Source organism: Rattus norvegicus, chromosome 10 (genome assembly GCF_021556685.1).
Source record: "Rattus norvegicus strain SHRSP/BbbUtx chromosome 10, alternate assembly SHRSP_T2T, whole genome shotgun sequence".
NCBI classification, from domain to species: domain Eukaryota; kingdom Metazoa; phylum Chordata; class Mammalia; order Rodentia; family Muridae; genus Rattus; species Rattus norvegicus.
The window spans coordinates 35,451,009-35,478,144 of record NC_141543.1 but is presented as its reverse complement, the minus strand read 5'-3'; the positions used below and the strand labels follow the sequence as shown (position 1 = coordinate 35,478,144).

The window sequence follows — 27,136 nt, the reverse complement described above, 5'->3', positions numbered from 1 at the left end:
GGGGCTCTTGCCTCCTCTGTGGGCCAGCTCGTGCACGTGCACACCTGGCTCATGCCAGCAGAGGGCAGCAGTACGCTGTGCGTGTTCAATTTGCATTCCAAATTAGCAGATCCCTGAGGGATCCACAAAGAAAGGAAGTGGGTGCCCCAGGCCTAGGCTAATTTTCTCTGGGTGTTAACACTGGCCAGAATAATAGCAAACCCAGGCCTTTTGCAGTTCATTGAATGTTACCATAGAGAAATGAATACGCCACTAGGAACTGCCATCACAGACAGGAAGTAACTTTAATTAAATATTGTGAAAGTTGAAAAGTTTTTACAGCTTGAATTTTTGCAAAAAAAAAAAAAAAAAAAAGAAAAGAAAAGAAAGAGAAAGAAAGAAAGAAAAAAGAGAAAGGAAAAAGAAATTATAACAATTTCTACAGTAGTTAAGTGCTCTAACAATCGGACTGTACAGTGTGTGTCTACTGAAAACATTTGATAAGAAGGTGAAAGATTTGTAGATTAAGAGGTGAGTTCATCGAGCTGCAACCTACATTGTGAGGCCCGTCATGGCGTATGCACATCCAGTCATCCAGAGGCAGGGCTCTTCCCCCAAAACTGAAATCTGAATTGAATTCTCTACTCCATCTTCTTTTAAAAGCCATATTCTGTATTTAGGGGGCTATATCTTAAAGGAACTTGAAAACAAGATTTCGTGTAGAAGAAAGTGGTTCCTAAAACCAGACTACTTCTCCATCATCTAATCAAACAGAAGCAACAGAACACAAGTTGATACACATTTTCTTTTTAAAGGCTCTTTGGGCTTTCCAGTAAAGTTCTCACCACGGCACATGGCTAACAGATTGGTGGCGTCTTTTGTCAGGGTCTGAGCCGGACGTCTCACCGGCTCACCGCTCGTTCCTTTGCAGACAGTCATCTGGCTCACCAGACAAAATATGGCTTTAGACCTTAGACATCTTCGGGCCAGCGCTTACCACACGAATTCAGACAACCTTTCTGAGTACGGAGAAGCAATGCTAAACCTTGCTTATATTTTTTCCAGTTTCTTTTTATTATTATTATTATTATCATCAGTTGTCATTATTATTATTTCTCACCATGAAAAATCGGCTTTCCTCCCTCCCCTTCCCTACCAGTCCCCCCTCCCAACTCCCCTCCCCTGCCCTCCCCAACCCATAAAAATCCGCACTCTGACAGTCTAGTGAAAACCGTTGAAATCCATACGGGGCATGCACAGTCGCAGCATCGTTAATGTTCACTTGCTCTACTAGAAAAAGTAACATTGTCTTAAAGTAACAAAACAGTTCGTTTGTGCTTTTCCATTTCTCTTTTTTTTCTTCTTTTTCTTTTTTTTTTTTCTTAGAATGTGAGTGATGGCTGACGGTGGGGGTGCACAGTACAATGTACAGGTGAAATGGGTGTGACTTGCATTGTTAAGGCATCCAATCTGCTGGTTTATATTTATGTGAAAGACAGAGAATATACAAGCAGACTTAAGAAAGAAAGTATGTCCATTGATCTCTATGAAGTTTCTCCCCCAAATTTAATGCACAAAATGCGTCACTCCAAAGGGAGAGATTCCATGCATATTAATAGAGTAAAACAGCATTTTTTGTATGCTTCCAAAGCAAAGGATACATTATTTTTAAATCTACAGAACTAAATACTACAAGAATAATATGCTACTAATTTTTTTTGCCATATATTGGAAAAAACTTCTTAACTTACAAATAATACAAAAATAGACAATGGCTTTTGGGTGGAAATAAAAAAAAATGAAGCATGGTTTAAAACAATACTAAAAATACCTATAAATGAATTGTTTAAAAATCACATTGAAACAGTTAATACAACCATAGGCGACGAAACTATATGCGCGCACTGTTCACAAAGCAAACACACACACAAAATAAACTGGGGCTGGGGGGGGGGTTGGAGGAAGGAGAGAAAAGCAATGTACAAATTCCAGAGATAAATACATTATTTATATGGATATTTTACAAAATCCCCATTAAAACAAACAAACAGAAAGCCTTTGAATTAACTTTGCAAGTATGTGCAAGCTAAAGGTAGCGCGCTTTTTATTTATTTGCAAAATATGCGGCAAAATCCTTTGTGTGTGAGATCGAAAATCACCTTAAGACATTAAAATGTATAAATAAAACAACAACTTTGGCAAAAAAAAAATCACAAAAGAAATCTACAGTATTTATAACTACGTACAGAAACAGAAGGGCAAAGGTCAGCAGGAACACGCCCCCTCAGAGCCTTGCTGGCTGGATCTTTGCTATGGATTCTTTAAGAACACTTCCCAGTTGAAAGCAAACTTTCCCATGGAAAGCTGAGTTTGAAGCCTCAACCTTCCCTTCCTCTCTCCCAGTTTCCTTTCACACTGAACTCCAAAGCATTTTACCTGTTGACTGAATGTAGAACTTTCCAATCATGAGGGGGTCTTGCTGGTACAGACCCCTGTGCGATTTGGGAGCCCGGAATAGCATACCTTTGTCGGTTTGCTTTGTTTGGGTTTTTGGGCCCCGATACAGAGTTAATATTTAGGACTCCAGCATGAGTAAGCTTGGTTCTCTTGATGGTGGAGTGAGCAAGATTTTGGCTTGGTAAACTGGAGGGCGTATGTGGGATTCTGTGCCTGGACCCTGTCCCGTGAAGTTTAGGAGAGTCTCGCTCGGTACACCTGCCGCTCCACCTTCAGAGGCCGCTGGCTTTGGGAGAAGATGGCGTTAAGTAAAAGAATAAGATCGGGTTTAAAGATGCAGGGTTTTTGTTTTGTTTTGTTTTTTTGTTTTTTGTTCTTTTGTTCGTTTTTAAACAATCTGTCTAGAGGCACTGGATTTTCTGAGTACAAGGGAAAATATGATCATGTATGTTGCTTGGTAACTTTCCAGGCTACACCTATTTACACAGTTACTTAAGACAACCATACAAAAGAGAGAGAGAAGCTTGCACTGCTAAGGGATGGCGTGTTAAGTTAGATATTGGAAATGCACTGTCTGAGCTAATTACCACTGATATGCTTTAAGGCGCAGAAGCCGACCCTTAGTTTTCTAAAAAATCTAACTGGCATTCTCCTATTCTGTCCCTTACGAGCTTTTTTTTTTTTAATTTATTTTTCCCTGTTTTTCTTTTTTTTTTCCTTTTTAGCTTTTTTTCTTTTTTCTTTTTTTTCTTTTTTTTTGTAAATATCACCACTTCATTCTCCCCTTACATAGCTTTAAAAACATCATAAATTAAAACATGGAGTCTTATTTAGAGTGGCCCTTGTGTGTAGCTTAATGGTTTACAAAAGACAAATGGTTGCAAAGTTAAGCTTAAAGAAAGAAAAGAGAAAGAAAAAAAGAAAAGGTGGGCTTGTTCTTTTTTTTATCAATACAGAATAAATATATCCCCCAGACACTCGGGGAGTCCGACTCTATCCAACACCCCGCTCTGGCAGGTCCCCTTTCCAATCTCAGTATTTGCAAGGTCGGTGACTTTGTTTAAAAATCTGCAGTTATTGTGTGATTTCCTCTTAAAAAGGCCTGAGTTAAAAGTTCCACTCTGGGACTCATGTCAGATTACTTTCGTAGCAGGATCCAACCTCTTCATTAATAAAATTCTTCAAGGCAATTCTTTCACATGGGAGGGACAATCATGCCAGAAATCGCTATGGAGAGAAAAGACAGAGGTCAACGGTTTCGCATCCACACATTTCGGGAGGGAGGGGAGACACGGTAATTAAAAAAAAAACAAAACCAAACCCAACCCATACAGGACAATACCAGATGCCCTCGAATCTTCCGGGGAATGAATTGTGTTGTAAAATATACATGCACTTTATTAAAAATGATACACCTGTATATGTGTCTCTGACAGGGGATCCTAAGCAGACCTCCAAATCTGACTTCAGTTTTAAGGCCTAACTAGAAAGGTGCACAGTTTGAATACCAGTGGGAGAGTTGCAGCCTCAGACTGTGCAAAACAGTGAGAATTTTCAGTTTGTCATTCTGCCTTGCCCCCTCCCTCCCATCACATACGAAATATAAAATAAAGAAACGGACCACTGTAACTGCCAACAGTTTCTGCACACAGTCTCTCCTTATGTTCTGTATTAGCATGAAAATTAAGCAACAGAGCATCCATCTGAGGGCTTTCCCTTCAGCCCTCACTGAAAAAGGATCTGCCAGCCACAACAGGCATTGTTCACAGGGAAAGCCAAGTCCAGAGGAAGCATGGGATTGGAGGAGAGGGTATATTTGCCTGAAACCAAAGAATGCCTTTTCTACCCTCAGGATTTCTGGAATGATCTGAGTACAGCCACTAGGAAAAAAAAATGTATGAAGGGAAGACCTGTTTTAAGTCAACCCAGTTTTTATTTTAGAGTTTGGAGTTCGGAGCTGCCGTGTTTAGGAAATTCTACCTCATGCCTGCCCGCTTCTGAAGGCATTCCTCTGAGATGGCTAGTCGTCTGCCTGACCCTCAGCCTGCTTGGCTGGAACATGAAGTGAACCGCAGCATTGAGGAGTTCGTGAACATTTATAGTAGAAGTAGAGAGGCAGGGTCGAACCCCAAGGCGGGTTACCTCTGCCTGTGAACCTCATTTCTGCTTCTTGGATCTAGCTGAAAGCGCTGTTAAAGTTCTCTGGTCTGTGTTTGCCCCTACATCAAATGGACCCCATTCCATAGGGCACACTTAATATAAAGCGTGTGAAAAATAGGGGTTTGCTGTAGGAAAGACAGTGTGGCAACTTGAAAACACACCAAGACATGAGAGATGTCTGTGCAAGACCGAAGATATGGCTGTCTTTGACTACCAATGGTAACACAGGGGGAAAAAGCCTTTTCTTTCCTCTTCATTGACAAATCTAAACTCAAGTGAATATTCTTGTTAGTGATTAATGCGTGCATGGGGAAAGTGGACCTCTTTCCCCGTCTTTTGTCTAAACCATCATGTGTGGAAAATGTACCTTAAAAATAAAGGAACCCCGTTAGCATAGACGGACAGAGGGAAGCCAGGCCATGTGCTCCCCCCCCCCACATTACTCTGACTCCCCTACCCCAACCCCTGACATTTTAGAGTCAATTAAAAGAAAAACCCAAAAGTATTCTGCCAAACACTTTTTCCGTTAATTTTTAAACCCATCTGTATTCGCGAGGAAATTCAATCCACATGTTTCTGATTCATTTACACGTAAATCATCCAAATGTTGTTTTGCAAGAGCCCCTTCTGCAGTCCAAAAGCTCCTGGAGTCCTTTCCTAAACCCTCATAAGCCTCTCATTCTTAGAAACAGGAAGTCGGCTTTTGCCAAATGCAGCCTGACTTAAGCCCCCCACCCCCGCCACCCAAGATTCAGGATCAGTTGGGAAAGCGGTCCCCCTTAAGAGCTGAGTGAGCCCTAGATTTCACTGAACTGAGGTGGGGGTGGGGAGGGTGAGGGAGCTTAGTATTTAAACCCCCGGCCTTAACTTGAGAGTTCCAGATGCTGCAGCCTCATGTAAAGGATTGGCATGGCTGGGAGAGGGAGGGTCCCTTAGTGTGCTGGCACAGTACAACTTTGGGTCCCTAAGCATGTGCCAAGTGGATCCTCTACCCTTATGATAGGTAGTAGGACATAAAGCCTAGATAGCAGGAACGTAAAAGCCGGTAGCCAGTGAAGCTAGTCTCTCTTCCTTTCAAATGAATAGATAGATAGATAGATAGATAGATAGATAGATAGATAGATAGATAGATAGATAGATAGATAGATAGATAGATAGATAGATAGATAAACTATGTTCCCGGTGTGGAAGGACAGTCTCTGCTCTGGGACAGTTCAGGAAAGCTGACAAACCTGCTGTTTTAGCTCATGGATTCTTAGATGTTCGTTGCAGTCTAGATGGACACTTACCATCTAGGCCCTATGTAAATATCCTATAAGGATAGCATGAATTAAATAAAAAATTAAAATAGTGTTCCGTTACTCGAATAATTTCTTAGGTGGATTAGACTAAGCTTCTTCATAGGTTTTCATTAAAAGTTGCCCACTGAATTCACTGGTGTGCTGATATACTTCTTGGTTTGATCCTTATAAACCCCTTAGCCTTGAGAGACCAACTGGCAGCAGTCCCCTGCAAGGGAATAGCCTGGATGTGGCAGAAGGCACGCCTTGGACAGAGGGGTTGTACTGTCCTGGGATGCTGGCTCAACTAAGCTTCTGAATTCTTTGAAGAGAATTTAGAGTCGTAGATGTTTTCAAACATGATTTCCGGCTTATAAATGTTTGCACACAGCTGGTGTTAAGATCAAATATACTTAAGGAGCACTATGGGACAGGCTTGGCTTGTCCCTACTCTTCCAACTCTTCTGGGCCAGCTCACAGAATATAAGTCTAATGCAAAGTCTATTACCCTTTACCCAAGGCCTACAGTTACTGACATAAGGTTTTGTAAAGGGTTACTGCACCCTACACTTTTCTTACACAACAAAATGCTGGCTGTTTGTGGCCTGAGTCTAGGCACCTCAAAAGTGGCCCTCCCAATAAAGAAACCTCACTGCGTGACTACATGACAATCCTGGGTCTAGAAACTGTTTTTCTATCTGTGGTGCAATCTCAAAATTAATTATGTGGGTGAGAGGGATGGGTATCGGAGGCGTGGAATGTCCCAAAACTGCTGCAGGAATGCTGACTTGCTTAAGTAGAGCTGGCCCTGATTTCCACATGTGAGACACCACATTCCCAAGACTGTGTGCCAAGACATCATCACAAGACCACTGTGGCTCTGCCATGGTCCCCAGTGCTGGGTGACCATGTTTTCTGAGGGGAGCCCCCAAAACCAGTGTGTTTAAAGGCAATTTAATCCATCTTAAAGGTTCCCACTTTGATAAGAACTAAGACACTGATTGAAAGCTCCACAGAGTTGGGAGAGACTGAAGAAACGAGGATGTAATCTTTCCCCAAACTACCTCAGGTATAAATATGGTCTCGTCCGGTGTGGAGTGAGGCAAGAGCTTCCACAAACTGAATGGGGGGGGCGGTAAGAAGAGAGACAGAGAGAGAAGGGGGAAGGAGGAGGGAGGGGAAGGAGGAGAGGAAGAGAGACAGTGACAGACACAGAGACACAGAGAGACAAGTTCTGTAAGAGTTGATTCTGAGGTGCATAATATTTAGGGTCAAGAAGAACCTGAATATCAACAAGGTATGGGAAGAGGGGCCTCCTATGACTACTGCTTCACAAAATCTCCCTGATCTTCTTATCTTAGTTAGTGGACATTTTGGCGGCGTGTGATGGTTCTGTCCTGTCTCTGAAGTCCTCATGTAGGACTCAAGCTCTCCGGGACAACTGTTTTAGAAGGAAAAAGACATTTCTTTCCAGGGACAAGGGCTGAATAAAGCAGGTGACCCAAGCTTTTGGTCTACAAAGACCGACTTACTTGGGAGCCTAGGGTTAAGAGTTATCATGATGTTAATGACATCATCGTGCTAAGAACGGGTGGAACTTTTTCTATGTGCTTATCAGTCAATCCAGAGGGCAGCTGCAGTTTCCAGAGTTTTACACATGGCGTCAATTGGCCTTAGTACATGGGAAAGAGCTCTGCAGGCAAATGCCTTTAGAAGCAAGATGGACAGTTGGCTCTGCATATCCACAGACTCGGCATCTGCACATCGGCCAATTACAGATCAGCAAATGTGAGGAAGGACCTTATATTAAGCACAATGAGATGGACTCAGAAAGACTGGTACCACTGTCGTCACATACATACAAGCTGCAAAGCTGATCTCACAGAAGCAGAGGCTAGGATGCTGTTTGTCACAGCTGGGAAGTGGGGCAGAATGGAATGCACGCAGCTACTAATGGGTGAACTGGACAGGTGAACAGGAGGGCAGGTAGCTTATAATAGCACCGGAGTCCAACTGACAGCAACCAAACAAATTTTTCAAAACTGCTAATAGGGAGAGCTCACCTTCCCGCTAAGTTTCCCAGGTAACAGATACAGTAGTAACACATTGCTTACAGAAACACTCTTGGTAATGGGTGCTTCTCAGCTTAAAACAATGCTCTCCCTGGGCTGGAATTCCCATTTGCTTTTCATCTGAGAAACAGTTCAAAGGCAGCTAGCCTGTGAAACGACCTGATTCTGCTTCATGTTACTTGCCTCTGTAGTCCATGGCTGGGAGCCAGCCTCTATGGGGTAGATCTGTCTCACAAACCTGAGTATTGGGTCTTCCCAAATATGGAGCAAGCTATCAAAGTTGTTAGACCTTGTTCCTCTACATGGATGCAACCTGGTGGCTCAAATATAATATGGCAAAGCATCCTAGAGGTTGAACAGAGTTGGGTAAATGCTCTCTCTGCTAATGGAGTGTCTGTGGACAAGCCATCTCAGCTCCCTATCTCCGTGGCCTCATCTGTAAGTGGATGAAATAAGCAGTAGAGAGGAAGCCGTGTGTCATGGCATAAGCCAGGCTGGGAGTAAGTGCCCCCCCCCCAGCTGGTATGACTCTCCATTCTCAGTACCACATCCAGTTACCGTGCAGGTCTCCTGCTGGCAAAATGGAGGACATTGAATTAACAGTGATAGTCAGAGGTAAAAAGGCCCTTAGAAAATGTAAACGGTCCAAATGTGTTGCATCTAGTCTTGTTTACATGGTCAATTTGCTTGTCAAACTCTTCCTTAGGCACCTGTCTGGTCTGAATGAATGATTGAAGTTCTGAACTGGGTGAGTCAAAGTGAAGTGTCCTACTATAGGCTGAGCAGGCAGAGGAAGAACAGAGCAATGCTAAGATCCTGGACCCATCTCCAGAGCCCATCGGAGTCTCTTTTCAGTGGGAAAAGAGGAAGACCAAAACTGAAAAAGGAGGCAAGGCATGTCTGAAAGGCCACTGTTAGAAGGTCACACTTCCCAGTGGACACTCTAAGATCTATGCAAGAGATCTTTGAACAAAACCAGTGTAGATGGCCTATGATTAGGTCTGCCTGCACTGCTGGGAGGAATGTAGAAAGGGTGAGAGTGCATGCTCCAGGGTGACTGACCCTTCATGAATGCAGTCTGGAGGGAGGAAGAGATCAAAGAAGTGGTTTAAGGAAAGTGGTCTTAGTTAATTGAACTTTCCTTTTTCCATTCACTTTTCCAATGGTGTCACATCTTCAGAGTATAGATATTTATGACAGCATTGGGAGAGCAAAAGAGCATGGGTCATAGGAGAGTCCAGTCATAATGTCCCATCAGGGACATGTCCTATTAGATGGTAAAGGCTGGGTCCTGTATAGCAATATACCTGGGTCATACCACATGCCTTCTAAGGTCAACACCCTTCTACTGATTATCACAATCCTCCCTTGCATCTTGTTCCTGATATCAACTATAAATGTGTTGACTGGTTTTATGTCAACTTGACCCAGGGTCAAATAACCTGAGAGGAAGTAACCTCTGTTGAGAAAATGCTTCCAAAAAACTGGTCTGGAGGCAAGCTTGTAGGGCAATTTCTTAATTAATGATTGATGTGGGAGGGCCCAGCTTACTGTGGTTGGTGCCATCCTTGGGCTGGTGGTCCTGGGTTCCTTAAGAAAGCAGGCTGAACAAGCCATGGTGAGCAAGCCAGTCAGCAGGACTCTTTTATGGTCTCTGAATCAGTTCCTGCCTTCAGGTTCCTGTCCTCACTTTTTTTTTAATGATGTGGAAATATAAGCTGAATAAATCCTTTCCTCCCCAAGCAGCTTTGGTCATGGTGTTTCGTTGGAGCAACAGTAACCCCAACTAAGAAACTAACCAAAGTTGATAATGTCAGCTTAAGAAATGTTAACTTTACCCCCTCCATATGTGTCACCATTACTTCAATGTATATGAACGTTTAGTTGTTCTAGCTGGGGGAATACTGGGCAGGGGGGGGCATGTATTTTGAGCTGATGGAGAATAAAGTTGGCATGAATGGGAGGGTACAGGGCATTTCCTAGTCTGTCCATTTGGCCTGAGATGTAGTTCCAGAATAAAATACTTCCCACCTTTCTTTAAGGTAATAGACTGGTGAGGGTATGTCTTATTGATGGCAACTTATTCTAGGCACTGACTTGGCTGTGCCAAAGAACCTGCCCACAGGTTCTGAGGAATGTTCTAAACGTTCTGCCACAGGTGATGAGGCACAATGATGTGGTTGCTCAGTCTCTGGGGTGTACCATTTAGGTTCAATCTTGACTCTAACATGCCCTCACTATGCCCCATAAGTGACCTAAGCTCGACTGTATGCTTCTACACATTGAGGGTAGTACTGAGCTCTGAAGGTCTTGGGAGAACCAGAGTGTACTTACTTCAGCACAAAGTAGTATGTGTCTACATGTTAAACAGGGCATACACTTCCACATGAGAAATAAAGCTGGGAAGTGCCAAGGGTGTCACCGCCCTTCTGACCATACTCTGGTCTCCATAGCTGCTCTCTATGAGTGACATGCTGGCTACGGAAGCTGGACTCTGTGGGGAGTAGTGTAAGGTAGGGATTAGGGACAGAATCCTGTAGCTTTCATTCATCCACCTTTACTTCCATTGTCTGCCTGATGTTTGTGACCTGCGTTTACCCTCCCTAAGCTCAATCACCAGGTACTGTACTGATCTAATGACCCCCATACCTCATCAGGACACTATAGGGATTAACTGCATAAAGCCTGCTCCGTGCTTAGCAGAGCACCTGCCGTACTATTTGGTGATCAATAGAGAGTGGTTGATTGGTTTATTGATTTTATTTCCCTGCAGGCTGTCTTGGGAATCTGGGATACATTCTTGGAAAGTGTCAGGTTCTAGAAAGAGATGGAGTTTTGGCCTGATTTTGATGCCAGTGACTGTCGCACACCAGATGGGAGGAGTCAAGAAATATTGGAACTTCTCTCCACCTGGAGTTTTCTCATCTGTAAGGTAGGGAATCTGTGAGACACCTACTGTGAGAATCCGTGTCACCATCCTGCTGTGGGAACACATGAGCTCCCAGAAGGTCGATACCATTCACGGAGCCAAGCACATGAAAAGAATGTGAGGAAAAGCTGGCATGTTTTTAAAGTTGGATTTTTTTTCTCCATCAATGGATATAAAAGGTCAGTTCAAAACCTGATGGTCCTGACACTTCCCGTACTTTGTGGAGGAAAGGATACTGCACAACCTTAATACGAACCAACCAGAATAGTCCAGTGGTTTTCAAGAGGTCTCTGATGTTTGTTATACTGGTCCCTTAACCTAGGGCTCAGAATGGGCTGCAGCTGTCCCCTCCCTGCCACATCTTTACACAGCCTCATCCTGGCACAAGCTACAAGAAGAGAAGACCGAGTGACCTACTTCAGGGGAAGGCCTGTCCCAGGAGAGACTCTGCCATGAAGAACATGATAGCATCTATAAAACACCAGTGGGATAAAGGCAACAACAAAGAGCAGGAAGGAACAAAAGAAAATGGTGGCATTAGTAAATGGCTGTAGTGTTCTCTAGCAAGGCCTGAGCTGGAGCAGAGTTCCTGGAGCAGGAAGCAGGATGCTACAGACACAGAGGAGGGCTAAGCTGGTAGACTCAGGGGCCAACTCCCATCCCCAACCCCCACTCAACAGCACCAGTGAGACTGGCTTCAGACAAGGCTGAAAAATCCCAGGGGTGTGGGCCTGGAACTTACCTTGCAGGCTGTTCCCGTTGGTGCTGGTGCAGGTGGGAGGCGGGGAGGTCTGGGGTCTGACAACTGGTGCGAAAGCACTCTTCTGTTTCACAGCAGAGACCATGTTGGCTGGTGAGAAGGAGAAGATGCCCGAGGAGCTGCTGCAGTTGGAGGGGAGGCTTGTAGATGAGGCCATGGTGGGGCTGGATGGCACAACTGAGGGTTACAATAAGAGAGGAGAATTACATCCAGAGATGAGACTTGCAGACATCTGACCTGGCTACTCTGCTATGACCATTCTCGGGCCAGGCCCTCCCTAAACTCTCAGGATCCCGCCACCCCCAATTTCATCACTTGGTACTTAATATGTGCTACCTTCAAGTTAAGTGACCTTCATGATTTTACCGTGGACTTATTGCAAGCCAAGTAATGAATGTGCTAGTCACTAGTGTCCTGGGGGATTTCCAGGGGTGCAGCAATGATCTCTTTCATTCAGCCCAATAGATTCCCAACACATGGAGCATGTTGTGGAAAGGAATACAGAGTCTCCATCCCTTGATTTTTTTTTCAGACAAAAACAAAAGCCCAATCCTTTCTTATCAGGAATAGACAACACAGGAGGGATCAGGGTAAAGGCAGTCATCTCTGGAGAGGCAGAAGCAACAACAGAGAGGAGAAGATTTACTTTAAAAAGAGCTACCAGGGAAGGTCTTCCACCTCTGGCTTAAATAAAGTGCCAACATAGCATGTGGGGGCGGAGGGGACAGGGAGAGGCTAGTTGAGTGGATACGATCACCAATGAAGGAATGGGCCATATAACCCCAGCACCGTGACTTCAGGCTCAGGCAGGTGGTAATGTGCATAAGCCCTCTTTCTCTCCAAGAGGTTGTAGGGTCTGGATATGGTTGGGCCTGGATGCTCTACCACATAGAATTCAGTAGGTAGAAGGTCAGGTAAACAAGAAAGTTTCCATACACCATCGGTGGGAAGCACATAACTATAAATCCAGGTTCCCAATTCTCTATTCTCACGTCTACCAAGGTAGAAGCCTTCTACAATGTTGGAGCCTTCTACCAATGTTTGTGAGGTGAGCAGGAAGCTCTGTCAATGCTGAGAAAACATTGGCCGTCCTGGTTACTTCAGAAGACAGTGTCAAGGCTAGTGTTTTCATACACACCATTCCTTTGCCTCTAACATCCTAGATACTCCTGGGTGCTATATTGTTTATGTCCCTTAATAAGCATCACATATTTCTTTGTGATGCACAGGATTCTCCGCATCTTATCATCTCGTCAGTTGACAGAATAACATGAAGCCAGGGGCTTATAACATTTTTTTTAACACATAAGCAAGTTGGAAGGAAGGAAGTAGTTGGGAAAATAGCGGGAGTGAATACTGCATATCCACTCTTGCCCTGCATCCCCTGCAAAGGAATCATCCACAAGGGAAAGAGGCCACCAGGTCGCAAGAGCAGTTTGTGCCTGGCTGGTGCTGGGTCTCTTAGCTTTGGAAAGTTGGAGATCTGGAGACCAAATCAGTCACAGGAAGGGAGAGCCATCAGGGGAAAATGACTCTAGATCATCAGGTCAAGTCACTAAGGGTCCAAATGGGCAGGGTGCTTACTGGCGGAGAATGGAGAGGCTTCCTCCACACCTCAGAGTTCTCCCCAACATCTTCTAGACTGTACTTTCTTCTTTTAATGAGACCAGCATTTTTATCCATCTCTTAGGATTTGTAAATGCGGGAATGCGCTCAATAATAACACCCATTTAAATTGCAAAACTCCTGCACTGGAGGTTTGATTTTTAAATATTCTTAGACTTGAAATCCTGCTGGCTCACCGAGGAAGGCAATTAATCTCGTTGGCAAATGCGATCATTATGTGTATTTAGAGGTGGGGAGTTTGGGGGGGCAGTTAACAAGAAAGGGGTAAAATATGGTGGAGCGTTGCCATTTGTTACGACATTATTAGTTACCAACAGCCACACCACAAAATGTGTTCACCCGGAGAATGTCTTATTTTATTTTTTTATTTTGTCGGAATTTTTCAACATGAGTGGTTTATGAATAATTAAATATTACAGAGGCAAATATTCAAATCAGCCGGGCTCTGTGTTTATTGTTTTATTTGCATTTATGCAGATAAAAACCATCCCATCTGAGGGACTATTTGGGAATTTAATACTGTATTTGTGAGCGCTGAGGAAATCAATTAACGGAAATTAAATGTTCAAAGTTTCTCCGACTGACAGATGTGATCTCAGGCAGAAGTCATTGGGTGTCCTCGCAGGCTCGGGAAGGTGAACAACCCCAGCCCCTAAATTGAATCGCTACCATATAACAATTAGCTTATTGATTTAATTAAGAATGCCACCTTTTAATTTTCAGGTCATGATTGAAACATTTTCTGATTGAGTAGCTGGGAGAACGCTGAGGGATATAGATCTTCAATAAATCAAAACCTAATGTGAAACTGACCCCAGCGTTGGCTGGTAAACTGACTTGGTACATGCAGACTAGCGGGCAGATTTTTAAATGTTCTACAAATGGCGAATAAGTTAGGAATAAAAATACAGTACATGCTGAGCTGAGAATCACCTCAGATAGAACTCAGGGCCAGGATGACCTGCCCACCTTCGAGTTGCTATCCACGAACTACACTCAGCAAGCCAGTTCTGTTTTCTATACTTTGAGCTACAATTCACGAATATTCTTTCATTTATCAGCACATTCTCATTCCTCTACAAATGTCTATGCATCTAGCCACATTGTCTACATCTGAAGAGCTCTCTACAATGCTCCAGGTGAACCTGGCCAGCTCTGGAAAGGTCCTCAGAGGGAGCACAAGAGGTTGTGGGGAAAGAGACTGTGACATTTTATAGAGAGAAATGCCAGTTTGCTGAGGCTCTTTAGATGTATGTATTTATATATAAAGATGCTGATCTGTTGCATTCTTTACATACAATTGAAGTGTTATGCCCAAACAACAAATCCTTTAAGCTAAACTTCCTTAAGGTAGGAATGGGAGACCTAGGAATCTTCATATTCTCTCTCTCTCTCTCTCTCTCTCTCTCTCTCTCTCTCTCTCTCTCTCTCTCTCTCTCTCTCTCTCTCTGTGTGTGTGTGTGTGTGTGTGTGTATGTGTGTGCATGTGTAAGAGTTTTATCTTGCCAGATTTTTGTGAAAAAAAACTATAGGTTTGGATTTGTTTTTCTTTCTTTATAAGTATATTATGCACAAGGAGGAAAACAGAAACATCAGCAGACAAGTTGAATTATTTAAGGAGGTGATCTATTATTGAAGCATCAGGATAATGACTAAGATTTCCAAATACCTCTCTCCTGCGCCAGGCCTGATCCTGGCAAACACCGTCTTATCCCTGTTCCCCCCCAGTACAGGTGAAGATGTGGTTCAGATACTTCTCCTCTTAAGGATGAGAATAGAGGCATGGAGAGGACATGAACTTGCTCAGGGGCCTTCAGTTAGTAAGTACCGGAAAGTGGGTCGGAACCCCACTGTGATCTGACCACAAACAGGAGTTCTTGGCGTGGCCATTGGTTTTGTGTAAGGTGAGACTGCAGAGATCTCTCCAAGAGGGGATGGGTCCTCAAGTATTGAGGGTAGCAGGTGTGGAGGGGGGCACTGGGGATTGGACCAGCCATGCCCAGCTGGCCTTTCTCCATGATACTGAGCTCAGCAAAGGAAACATATAAGATTGAGGACATCGATCTACTTACTGGCGTAGGGTGAGTTGGCAGCTGAGCCATTGAGGAAGGTTGGGGAGCCGCCCAAATTGGACATGGCGGCAGAGCCGTAGCCGTTCATGCTTGTGGTGACAGAGTTATAGTTGGTCTGCTGTGGGGTGGTGCTAGGCACATATCCATGTGGTGACACACTGCTTGAGTTGCGGGTGAAACCTGCAAAGTAAGGGGACAAACCATGGGTGAGGGTAGCATCCCGATAGGGCATTGCTGAGAGACCTGGGGTCTAAGGGAGGAACAGCTCCATTATTACCCCCTCACTGGAATGGAGAGGGAAAAGACCCGGTGATTCATGTGCGTGGGTTGGTCGTGCTATCTCTGTGATTAAAATGGGAAGCTAGCAAAGACACATTTCTTAGGAGATCATAAATACTTAGCAGGCCTCTGAGAAGTGGCAATGCAGGGCCTATAAATTATCATTTGGGAGCAGGAATAAATCCCAATCTAAGAGATGTTCCCCCGAGTTAACAGGTCCCTCTTCCCTGGGCAAGAATGATGTGTTGTGGCCTATGAGAACTTTAATTCCATCTCTCTTTGTGATCTGTCACTCATGATTTATGGTGGAAAGTTGGATGTAGAGATGGCTGAATGCACGCATGCATTCTTTCTAGCCCCCTACTAGGTCTCCAGATGTGAAACTAGAAACAAACTCCTATAATAATATTCGATACACACAAGTGAGGAATCTCCTCTTTTAAGAGAAAATAGTTGATTTTTTTCCTTTTCTTTTCTTTCTTTTTCTTTGTTTTTTTTTTAAAGTGGTGGGTGGGGGTGGGGACTTGCCTTTGTCAAGGGGCAGGAGAAATGGAGGATAGGGAAATAGCAGCCTTCTGACCTTGATTGGTGGCTTGTGATGCCTCAGAGACATTCACAGCCAGTTGTCCACTGAAGGAGTTCACGCCCATCATCCCTGCGTGGACCGAAGTGTTAGCGAGGGCCGGGAGCTGGTTGTGGTTTCGAGGGACACTGTACAGAGCCTCAGCAATGTCGGCAGCTCTCTTCAGGATAATCTCCTGAAAAGACAAAGGAACGTCTTTGTTAGCTCCCCCAACCCACACTTCCCAATAGCTTTCTTCTGCTTCCTCTCTAACATACTCTGTGCTCAGAGCCTTAAGTGGTCAACTATATTCCTTTCTGTATCTCAGCTGACACATCTGTGAGGTCAAGCTTCATTATCCTGAACACATCATAGTTGGGGAAACTGAGGCTATGGAAGGCAAAGTGCTAACTTGAAAGGGTTTTCTTCTTTAAAGACAGTTGAGACCCAGAATGCTATTTGCTTGACACTGAAGTCTATTGCTGTCAGTATTGTGAGATTTCTCTTCTCCTGCCCATAGTGGAACTCGGGGCCGGCAATTCATGTCCCCCGGGGCCATGCAAGGAAACCAAAGTCTGAGGATTACTACAACTGCTTTTTGAGTAGTGAACTCAGGAGGGATGGGGAAAGAATGAGATCGGCCAGACTCACTTTCCCAAGCAGCTTCCATTCCTTGCACACCATTGCTCATCAAGCACCAATGGTACACTACTGGGGTCTCCTTGTATAGTTTAGGAGAAGAAATTAAATTCTTCCCTCCCGGTCAAGATTTATTTTTAAATGGAACATTTTTCCAGCACGGCAAATGATTCAACAGAAAAGGAAATAGAATATTTGCAAAAGCAATAAAGTTTGAACAGCCCTGTGGCATGTATGTCACATCTCAGATCCTGAGGTTCTTAGCACTTGAGTATTGCTTTTGTCTGCTTTTTTTAAAAAAAGCTTTCTCATAGAATAAGGACTCTGAAGGCTTTTTTTTTTTAATTGAATGAGAAAGCATTTCATTAAGTTAGAGACTTGGAGCGCTCACCTGGTTGTTGTGGGGCATCCCATACAGGGCTTCAACCAGATCTGCAGCCCTTTTAAGGATCACTTCCTGTCAAGAAAAAAGAAATAGACTGAAGGCTTCCGAAGGATAGATAGCAGATGTCCTTATCTTTCACATGACAGCATCTCCATCTTTCGGGCCATTCTTTGCCAAGGGACAGTTGTAAAAGCAGTAGCTTCGGGACCCCTAAAATGGTGTTAAGTCACCAATTCATCATTGTTCACATACACACTTAATTGAGTCAAGAGTTGAACGTCGTCGGTACTGAAAGATAAAACCTATCCCTCAGTCATCTGCCATAGGAGTGATAAAGCACTCATATGTTTATCGCTGAATACAATTGCACTGTCATTTACCAGATTACTACAATCAATGTCATTCAACTCATGGTCTGAATACTGGAAATGTGGGTTTTTTGGGGGCCTTAATTGCTTATTGCTGAAACCATAACCTTATCAGACCAGTCATTTTTGAAGAATTTCCAATCAATCAATCTCAGCTATTCAAGAAGCATGTAACCTTAAGCTTCTTTTGTTTCTCTCTCTTGTATGGAAGAGACACAGGAAGCTCACATACTGAAGGAATATGATGCTGATGAAAGACCCTTGCCTAAGGATTCTGTTGTCTCTAGAAGCCCCCACTAGGCCAGCATTCATGACTAGTAGCCTTGGGTTTTGTACTGCAATTCTTTGCTATTTCTGTAGAGTTCGTGTTTCTTCTCTCTTGCTCACCCATTCTCCTTCTAGGTCTACGCTTCACTATTCATTAAGAGTGAAGAAAAAGTAACTCCCTCTTCTTACTAAGGTAGCCTTCCACATTGGGTCCAGTCAATGGTGACACTCTACCAAAACACACATTTGGACAAGTGTAAGTTGTTCTTTAGATGGTGGGTCAGCAAAGAGCCATATCCAAGAATGTAAGGCAGCGAGGTGACTTATCAGAAGATCTGTTTACAGTAGTGCAATGTCAGTAAAGGTGCAAAGGCAAGTATAACTTTAAAATCGGGTGCCTCTGAACCCAAATGGAAAGGCAGTGCTGTTCAATTTTCATACACTCCAGACACTGATCAGAAAATAGGGCTATAATTGCGTTCATTTTGCTGTCACTGTAGCCTCTTCAAAAAATCCTTGAGCAACTCTCTAAATGACAAGCTTTTAGATATATATTAGCATTTTTCAATTTGAAATTCTCCACAATATAAGATAAAACAGTTGTCATACTGCAGTAACTACTTATCACATATATAATGTCCTAAATTCAAAAATGAGATAGAGGAGGAGTTTCCAATTCTTGATAAACATTGATTCTTGCCTTAAGTTCCCAGAAACTCCCCACACCGCCTCTAAAACAATTCAGTCATTTTTTTTTTTCATGTAGGGTGTAGAAAGCACAATGTAACCGATGGAATTTGAACCAGTGTATCTAAAATCCTTCCTTGACTTTTTAATGCAAGCTACAAGATAATTCACCACTTTTTGTTTGCAAAAGTATCTGGCCACCGAGATTAATAATTGACCATGGCACGAGCACACTTAACCCTATCCCCAGCTCAAATTCAGGGGTTGTTTCCACCAAAACCTTGTGGCTTTTTCTGGCTCTGAGGAAAGACTAGAACAAAATAATATCCACTTAATTTATTTATTAAAAGATTCACCATCTCTGTGTCTATGGTCACATCTGTCTCCAAATGGATATTTATGCAATGTTTGGGCTCTACAAGGAAGGCATTTCTCTCTCTCTTTACATTTTTTTTTGAAGAAAAAAAATGCAGATCTCCTGTTTATCCAACTCATGATTCAGTACATAATGAAAGTGATGAATTTCAGCTCTGCGACACTGCAACTGGAGGTCGTAGCCACCCTTCTTATTTCCATTAATTGCACAGAATCAGGGAGCTCCGAAGGAATGGCAAAATCTTAGAAGATCTTATAAATCTGAAAAATTGCATTTTTTTTTGATGACCAAGTTTTTCAGTGACACGATCAACCTGACAGCTTATTTAAAGAGGTACCAGAGGCTGGTCACCATTTAACCATTTGAATGTGAAGCACGTAGATTTCTCCTCCTGCTCCCCACCCGACACTGGATTCTTTTGATCCTTAGTATCACTGTTTTTGATTCATGATGGTGCGGCTTATTTTTCCAACCCAGCACATGGTCACAGGCATGGTATTGGCATAATGTCACTTCAAGCCGTCATCTGAATTTCAAGGAGAATGAGCCCGATTTCTTGTCCAGAAAACTATGTCCTCAAATGATACCTCACCCATCAAAAAATGTCCTTCACTGCAGTAACATATTTGGGGTTTTAGAGAGACCCACATTTGGCTTAGCTCTGCCAATGTGATTAGGCTTCTGCTAGTTATTTGTGCAAATGGGAAGGAAGGAAGACATTCCTGGGCCCTCTATGAGTTAGTGCCACAGACCTGTAAGGTGCTTGGATTTCGGTGACCAGAAAATTGCTCTCACCTCCATGTCATTACGTCCCGGTGAACTAGCCCCCAAGCGTGTTTGTGTTGGGGATCTAATATATTGCCTTTCAATCAGAGCTGAGAGCCACTGAACACAGAGACAGAACATGACGAGCAGGTCAGGAAAGCAATAAAGATTTTACAGAGCTGTCCAAGGTGCTAAATTTACTCAATAATGGGTTTGGCACCATAGTGTTAACCTCTCATTTACTACCAGTTTGAGGGACTAAATTGAAGTAGCTGACTTCATTTACCTTGAAATGTATATTTTATGACATTATGTAAGGAGATGGAAAGGGTACTGCAGTTTTAACAATTTAAAGGCTAAAGCATGTTTAAGATGAAACTTGAATATTTATTGTATATTGCACTTAAAGTATATAGAATGTTAAGATGTATTGATTAAATTTGTAAAAGGCATTATAAAAATGACAGGTAGTATAAGAGATGTATGTCTTTTAAAATCAAATTGATAGTGTATGCTATCTCTTCTGTGGCCACATGTGTAATTTTTTTGCAGTTTTATATGGTAATTTGAAGAAATCTGTAATTTTTCACATTAGGAAATGATTGAGCCTAAGATGTTTTTAAAAAAGAAATTTCCCACTAGGGGAAAACGATATTTCATATAGTATTTTGTCTTGGAAATTATTCCTTAAGTCCTATTTTGGTGGCATTAAGTGGGAGTATGGTAGACAGAGCTTTAATTCTAATATTCAATTTCAATATTTCTCAAAAGAAAAGGTACTTGGCTAGTACTAATATCTAATTTTTCAAGGCATTCATCTGTCAGAGAGATTTTCTCTTCCTTTCAGAATGATAAAATGTCCCCCTGCTCATATTTTTAAACAGGAGAGTAGAGATTAGCGTCTTCCAAGATAATTAATCCTATCCTTGGATTTCAAAACAAAATCCCATTGGAGAATAAAAAAGACATCCATGAGTATCCTAAATATTGAAAATCTCTAGAGCCTCCTTTAAAGACTTTAATGCTTATTCTCCAACCAAAATTCTTAGTCAGACATTATTATTCTCTGTATGGCCCGAAGTTTTAAAGAAAGAGTGTTTGTTCTTAAAAACAACTTCACATTGATCTGTGTTCTCTTACAATAACAATGTATGATCTCTTGTCCTACAGTGTTCACAAAGTAATGATTGTACAAATGGGAGCTTTAGAGTGGGAAGGAGGTACATTACTAAATCTACTAGGAAGTAACAGAAAAACTCTAGAGACTCAAACTGGGCTAGGGATCCAAGCAAGAGTTCAAGTGTAATTGCTATGAGCTTATTTTATGATTTGGGATCATGGCAGCTGAATGGGCTACAGAGAGAAGTCCAGGGTTTTTTTTCCTCCTATGTTTTAATCCAGTCAGATGGTGAGCTATTTCTGAGCTACTAGCGACTATAATAATCACCTGTGAGTATCATTGTCCAACTACTTTGAAGACTCGTTACCCTCCCAGAATTGAGCTTCAGGGTTCTACAAAGGTTACCCATGATGCCTTCATCCTCTGGCTAGTACACTGTAGCCAGTCTTCTTTCCCTGTGGTATTGGAGAGCTCTTCTCAGTTCAGGTTTAAGCAGTTCTCATGAGCCAAGAGGCAAGATGGTGGGTTCTTCCTTTGCTATCTCCTGGCCCAATTCTTCTTTGGAGTAACCACTCCCCCAGAGACTGAACTTAGCAATGGCGGGGTAGTAATGGCAGAGAAAGTGACAGATGAACTCATCCACTCTTCATGCAGAGCCTCTCTAAAGCTACCGTTCATTGCCCCATTTGGCAATGAAGAAATGAAGACTCAGATAGGTTAGCTAGGTCTACACAGATGAGGAGTGGCTAACCAGGGATTCGGACCTGCTACACTTAAAAACCTGGGACCTTGACAGCTATTCTAATCCATCAGAAATCATTCCGGCTATGGTGTTGCCCATACTACCCAGACCTGCATAGAGTATATGCTACAAGTTGTTTGCTCTGTTCTGAAAGACATGCACCTTTATTATCCACCACTAGATGCTATATGATACACAATCGACTCCCTGAGGCCCTGGGCTTTATCTAATTTGCTTTCTAAGCTCCTAAAACAATGCTTAGTGAAATCCAGGCCCAGAGAAAATTCCTGAGGAGAAGTCAACTATTAGGTTTCATTACCGATCTTCTCAAAGTTCACATCTAATTCATATTAATACACCAGTGACATATTTACTGAAATTCATAAAAGCACAAGAGTGAAATTTTGTATTTCTTATGCTGACATTCTTAATCCGATGTGTAAATTCCCAATGGTTGAATTCTGGTCACTGTATTTTTTTTTTAAGATCACTTTTTCTCTTATGAATCTGTTTTTTCATGCCTGCCAACTTGTACTTATATTTTTAATGTTGTGATTAATAGAATAACTCATATTAGGACATTTATCTCAGGTAATAGGAATCTAGCAACACGCATCTGGTCTTAGCACACATCAGCTTGTTTTTAGCTATAGTTTCAGGTCCTTAGAAGATATGGATTTCTTTGCACATCCACAGATGGCCACCACAATGACCTGGAATGTCACCTCAAATATGCAGACACAGCCAGCTCATCTTTCCTTTCATTTCATGACAGGAGAATCTCTGGGGATTATTCTCCTATCCATTGGAATCTTTTCTTTATCTTTTGGCCTCAAAGATACAGATAATAACCCAAAGACAAAGGCTGTGCAACTACATAGACACTCACTTGCAAATGTAGTTCACTATTTTGAGTCATACAAACCATGAATGGGATGGAAATGGCCTGACCTTACTTTCCTTCACATCACATAGAAGCCAACTTCCTCAACTAAGGCATAACTCTTCATAGATTTTGAGACTCTGGGAATTCATAGGGGAAGCACTGGTTACTGTAGAAGAAACATATGCCACCTCTTACACTACCCCAGCCAGGAGATTAAGATTTCAAGTGAGGCAAAAGACAACACAAGAGAAACATGACAGACTTCAATGACAAAATCAAACCAAATAAAGTGATTCCTAAAGAAAACACTCAATAATTTCTTGTTACCCCACAGCCCTCTGACATCCCCTAATACCAATCCCCTTTCTCTTAGCAGGAAACTCAGAGTGCAGTAGGCCAGATACCAGCAACATACAATCAGAGTATTGGGATCACTTCCACCTTGGAACCAATCAGCATCTGTTAACAGAATCAGCATTGACTGTAGAGTTTATAGAAGAACCCAGATTTTGCCCAGCTCACTAGATTTGTGGGTGCTGGCTCCTTCTCTTCTTGCTTCAGAAACCCCTGGTGACATTATTGATTGCAAAGCCCCAACACTGAAAAAGCTGATTATAAGTTTTCAGGATCCTTTTTCCCCACCATGCTGCTCACTCCAAGCTATAAACAGCAGTCTTATTGAGATGGGGTTCTTTGGAGGAGAAGTTTATATCCTAACTTCCTCTGTGTTTATTTGGTCAAATGGAAAATTCCACAATGCAAGACTCTGATTTCTAAAAATTCAGAATAACAAGGCCAGCAAGGAGATGGGCGAGACAGACAGACCGAAACAACACTTGGGCACTGCTTAGCTCCCTCTCCTCAGAGAGACATTCTCCACATTTTTTTCATTTTTCTTGCAATATGAAACTTCTTGAAAGAGAGTTTCCCCGCACATCATTAGAGGCCCTTGGTGTCACACTTTAACACTCTTCACTCAGAAGCCCTGTGACTGCAAAGAGTCACTTACATTTAGCGTGGATATAATTAAGCATGTTTCTGTTGAAAGGGGCACTCTCATTATGGCTAAGGACCACTTTAGAGTAAATTGAAATGGGAAGGAATAGCACAGAGGAGGTGGAGGTAGCAAGTGGATATTTCCAGGGACACATAAAATGCCAAATGTGTAACAATTAGATTTTACAGCTCTGCACTCTAAAGACTTCAGAGTGCTTTATTATATAAGGAGACTCAGCTGGGGCCAGGGCGATGGCTCAGTCGGGAAAGAGCTTGCCTCACCAGCTTGAGGACCCCAGTTCAATCCCCAAGCTCTACATAAGCCAGGTGTAGCTGTATGTGCTTACAACCCTGAAGCTTGAGAGACCGAGAAGGAGAGATCCCTGCATCTTGTCTGGTCAACCAGCATAGTAACTGGGGAGCCAGGAATTCAGTGAAGGACCTTGTCTCAAAATAAAACACTTGGAAAGTAAAGAAGACACCTACCATCAACCTTTGGCCTTCACATATAACATGTACATGTACAAACATATACACAAACATACACGCACGAATTTTCTTCCAAATAAATAAATACTTATATTCATACTCACCTGAACCTATGGCTACCCTATAGAATACTTTTGTGTATTAAAGTTTTTATCATCTTCAAAAGCAATACAATTCAAATTCTAAAATCTGTATCCATTTGCATAATAAAAACATTAAATATTTTTTTAAATTTCTCTCTCTCTCTGTGTGTGTGTGTGTGTGTGTGTGTGTGTGAAAGAGAGAGAGAGAGAGAGAGAGAGAGAGAGAGAGAGAGAGAGAGAGAGAGAAAAGGGTATCAGATCCTCTGATGTCAGCGCTGAAAATCAAACTTTGACCCTTTGGAAGAGTCATTCCTACTGTCAGGGTCCAAGCACCCTAGAGAACACACAGGAGAGTCTTGTGATTCTATTTTGGCTTTTCGTTGAATTTGTGTTCACATTAGATGGTAGCTCTCTCCTCCTTCCCAAACGTCAGATTTTGTGTTGTCGCACAGTGGAGCTAGAGAAATACTAGAAAGCCTGCTTGCTACAATCAGGGGTGTAGGAGCCTTCTGAACGATGTGAGATTAAAATCTGTTGTAAGCTAGCATGTCTGGATCCACGTAAGACATCCTAACTTACATGATTGACTTTTACAGTGGAAAGAAAAAGGCTGTTTTCAGGCGGCCGTTATTGCCTCAATGGGGGGAAAATCAATGAAACTGAAATGAACAAGAGATTTTGTCTGAGCTGCAGCTAATACCACTGAAGAGCTATGGATATTAAAAGGTCAACAAATAAATTAGCCTGAGTGTTATGAAATGAATGATTTGGCTTATAATTTTATTGAGTGAAAATTGTTCCCTGCCTATTAGACCAGGTAATTTTTATCTGGAGCCTCAATGACTGTTCCATAAGCAATAATACAGTCGTAAGAGCTGCCGGTTCGATCGTGTGACCTCTGAGAAGCTGGCCAGGACAGCCGACTTCCCGGATGATGGATAACGGAGCTTGGTCTCCAGGAGGTGCCAGGCTTCCCTTCCTGCAAGGGATCTCATAAAAGAAACATTACAACTGGATTCATTTTACCAAAATGTTCGACTTTTCGGGTGTCAGCAGTTACAGTTACGTGCAAATTGTGAAACCAGGCATTCGTGGGAAGAGTCGTCTGCAACAATGCCTTTCCCTCCTCCTTTTTTTGGTCTCTGAGCTTTCTCTTCTAAATGGTGTCATGGTAATTGGTGAATGGGAGCCTGGGGTGCTTCCTGCCACACAGACAGTGAAGAATGGTATCTGTGCCCTTGTGGATGTGACCCACTCTGAGGTACAAAGCTGAACCTGGCAACCCCTAGCTGCCTCTCCTCATTGCGATTCATTGTGCTGGTTTAAGACCAGCGCTCTGGGTTAGGTCCTGCCGAGTGGCCTTGGAAATCGACTTTCTGATCAGGATAAAAGGCTCTGCTGAAAGAGAAAACTCTGGACAGGGATGCCTTTTTCAGGGGTAGGTTGTAAAGTGAGCACACGAAACAAAAGCTGCCTAGAGTCAAAATTACCCTTGAAAATCTTTTAAGTCACCTTTAAGTCACCAAGGCTGAGGCTTTTAGAGACGCGCACACACACAAAAAGCCAAATATTATTTCTGTCTCTCTTTGTCTTTGGGCCCTGGCTTCCCTCCCCTTAGGGCAAGATGAAATTAATATGTAGCTTAAGAAAAGGCCTTGGAATGTGAGCAAATGATATGCTTGTCACATGTGCATGGAAGTATATGTATGTGGATGTGTGTGCAAAATGTATGTATGTTTACATTTATGTTAAACTTAAGTGGCAGGTAAAAATACTGTTCACTTTGGCTTGGTAAAGTTATTGAACAATACTGGCTATTATATATAATATATAAAATATATATGGGTAAACATATTATGGGTTAATATATATTATATATTGGTAAATATGTTACATATATTGGTAAATATATGTTACATATATGGGTAAATATATGTTATATATATGGGTAAATATAATTATATATATATATATATATGGGTAAGTCATACCTGTGAATTATATTTCCCAAAGTTTATGGGGTTGTTTTGAATACAGTCTGCAGTTAAAATCCAGTGCCTTGGGCTGGAATCATGGCTCACTTTGTAGAGTTCTGATCTAGCATGCATAAAGCCCTAGGTTTGGGCCTCAATAGTACATATAACTGGGTACAATGGTATATATCCGTAATCCCAGAATTCAGAGGCAAATGCAGGAAGGTCAAAAGTCAAGACCATTTTTGGCTATATAGCAAACTTGAGGCCAGCCTGGGATATATTATACCCTGTTCCCACAAAACTTAAAAATAAAAAATAAAGTAAGTGGGGAAAAAAGCCAGCAGTTTGCAAGGTAAGACATGGCTCCAAGGTTGAGAGCAGGTGCTGCTCATGCAAAAGACTGGATTTCAATTTCCAGGAACCATGTGGGCGGCAAACAACCACCTCAAGAACTCTAGCTCCAGGAGATCACCTTAGCCTTTTTGGGCATCTCTATTCACTTGGCTATATACTTGCACGTGTGCACATATGAAAGGATGTACAAACCATACATATGTGTACACACATACTCTCGTGGGCACATGTGCACATACACACACACACACACACACACACACACACACACACACACACAATTACATAAATCTTTTATAAAACCCAGTGTTTCTAGACCACCGGGAACTCAGTACTTGTTACTCCAGTGCTTAACTACAGTGTTACTCAGGGCTGAAGAGGGTGAACAAGAATTCTGACTTTGCTCGTGCTCTTGTGCTTTGAGCCTTGAAGAGGATCCCTAATGGCTGGAAGATGGAAATGGTTTTACCCCTTCCTCCTCTTTTTCTTATACGGGGTGTGGGTATGAGGTAGGTTAAACTAAATTTCCCTCTTCAAGAGCTCAGTGGTCAAAGAGCACTTAAGAGAGTTCTAGGGTTCAGCTGGTGGGTGACTGTTCCTATGAGCCCTCACCATACAGAATGAACAGCCAAACACAAGGAATTGTCTCTCTGGATTCTCTGTGTGGGCCTCTAATTCTTGCTATCATTTTTACCTAGCTTTCCCAATTGTGAGCTAACCTTGGCCAGTGCCACCACATCTCTCCTCCGCTCAATTGAGTTAAGGGACTTTGAAACTAGCATGCAAACCCACCTCTCTTTAGAATTCCATTTTCTTCCTTTGCAGAG

The 27,136-nt window shown here is 42.5% G+C and overlaps 1 protein-coding gene across 22 annotated transcripts in view; it reads right to left on the bottom strand.

The window, feature by feature from the left end:
* Nucleotides 1-253: 253 nt before the first annotated feature.
* Ebf1 (EBF transcription factor 1) overlaps nt 254-27,136 on the bottom strand; it is a 389,987-nt gene continuing 363,104 nt past the window's right edge. For 15 of the 22 annotated variants that reach the window (XM_087569398.1, XM_087569383.1, XM_087569385.1 and 12 more), the window contains 5 exons: nt 17,207-17,272; nt 16,195-16,372; nt 15,336-15,515; nt 11,620-11,814; nt 1,030-3,663 (listed from right to left, as the gene is read on the bottom strand). In XM_087569398.1, coding sequence (XP_087425524.1) covers nt 3,632-3,663; nt 11,620-11,814; nt 15,336-15,515; nt 16,195-16,372; nt 17,207-17,272 — 651 coding nt within the window. In that variant the 3' untranslated portion in view covers nt 1,030-3,631. 22 annotated transcript variants of the gene reach the window in all.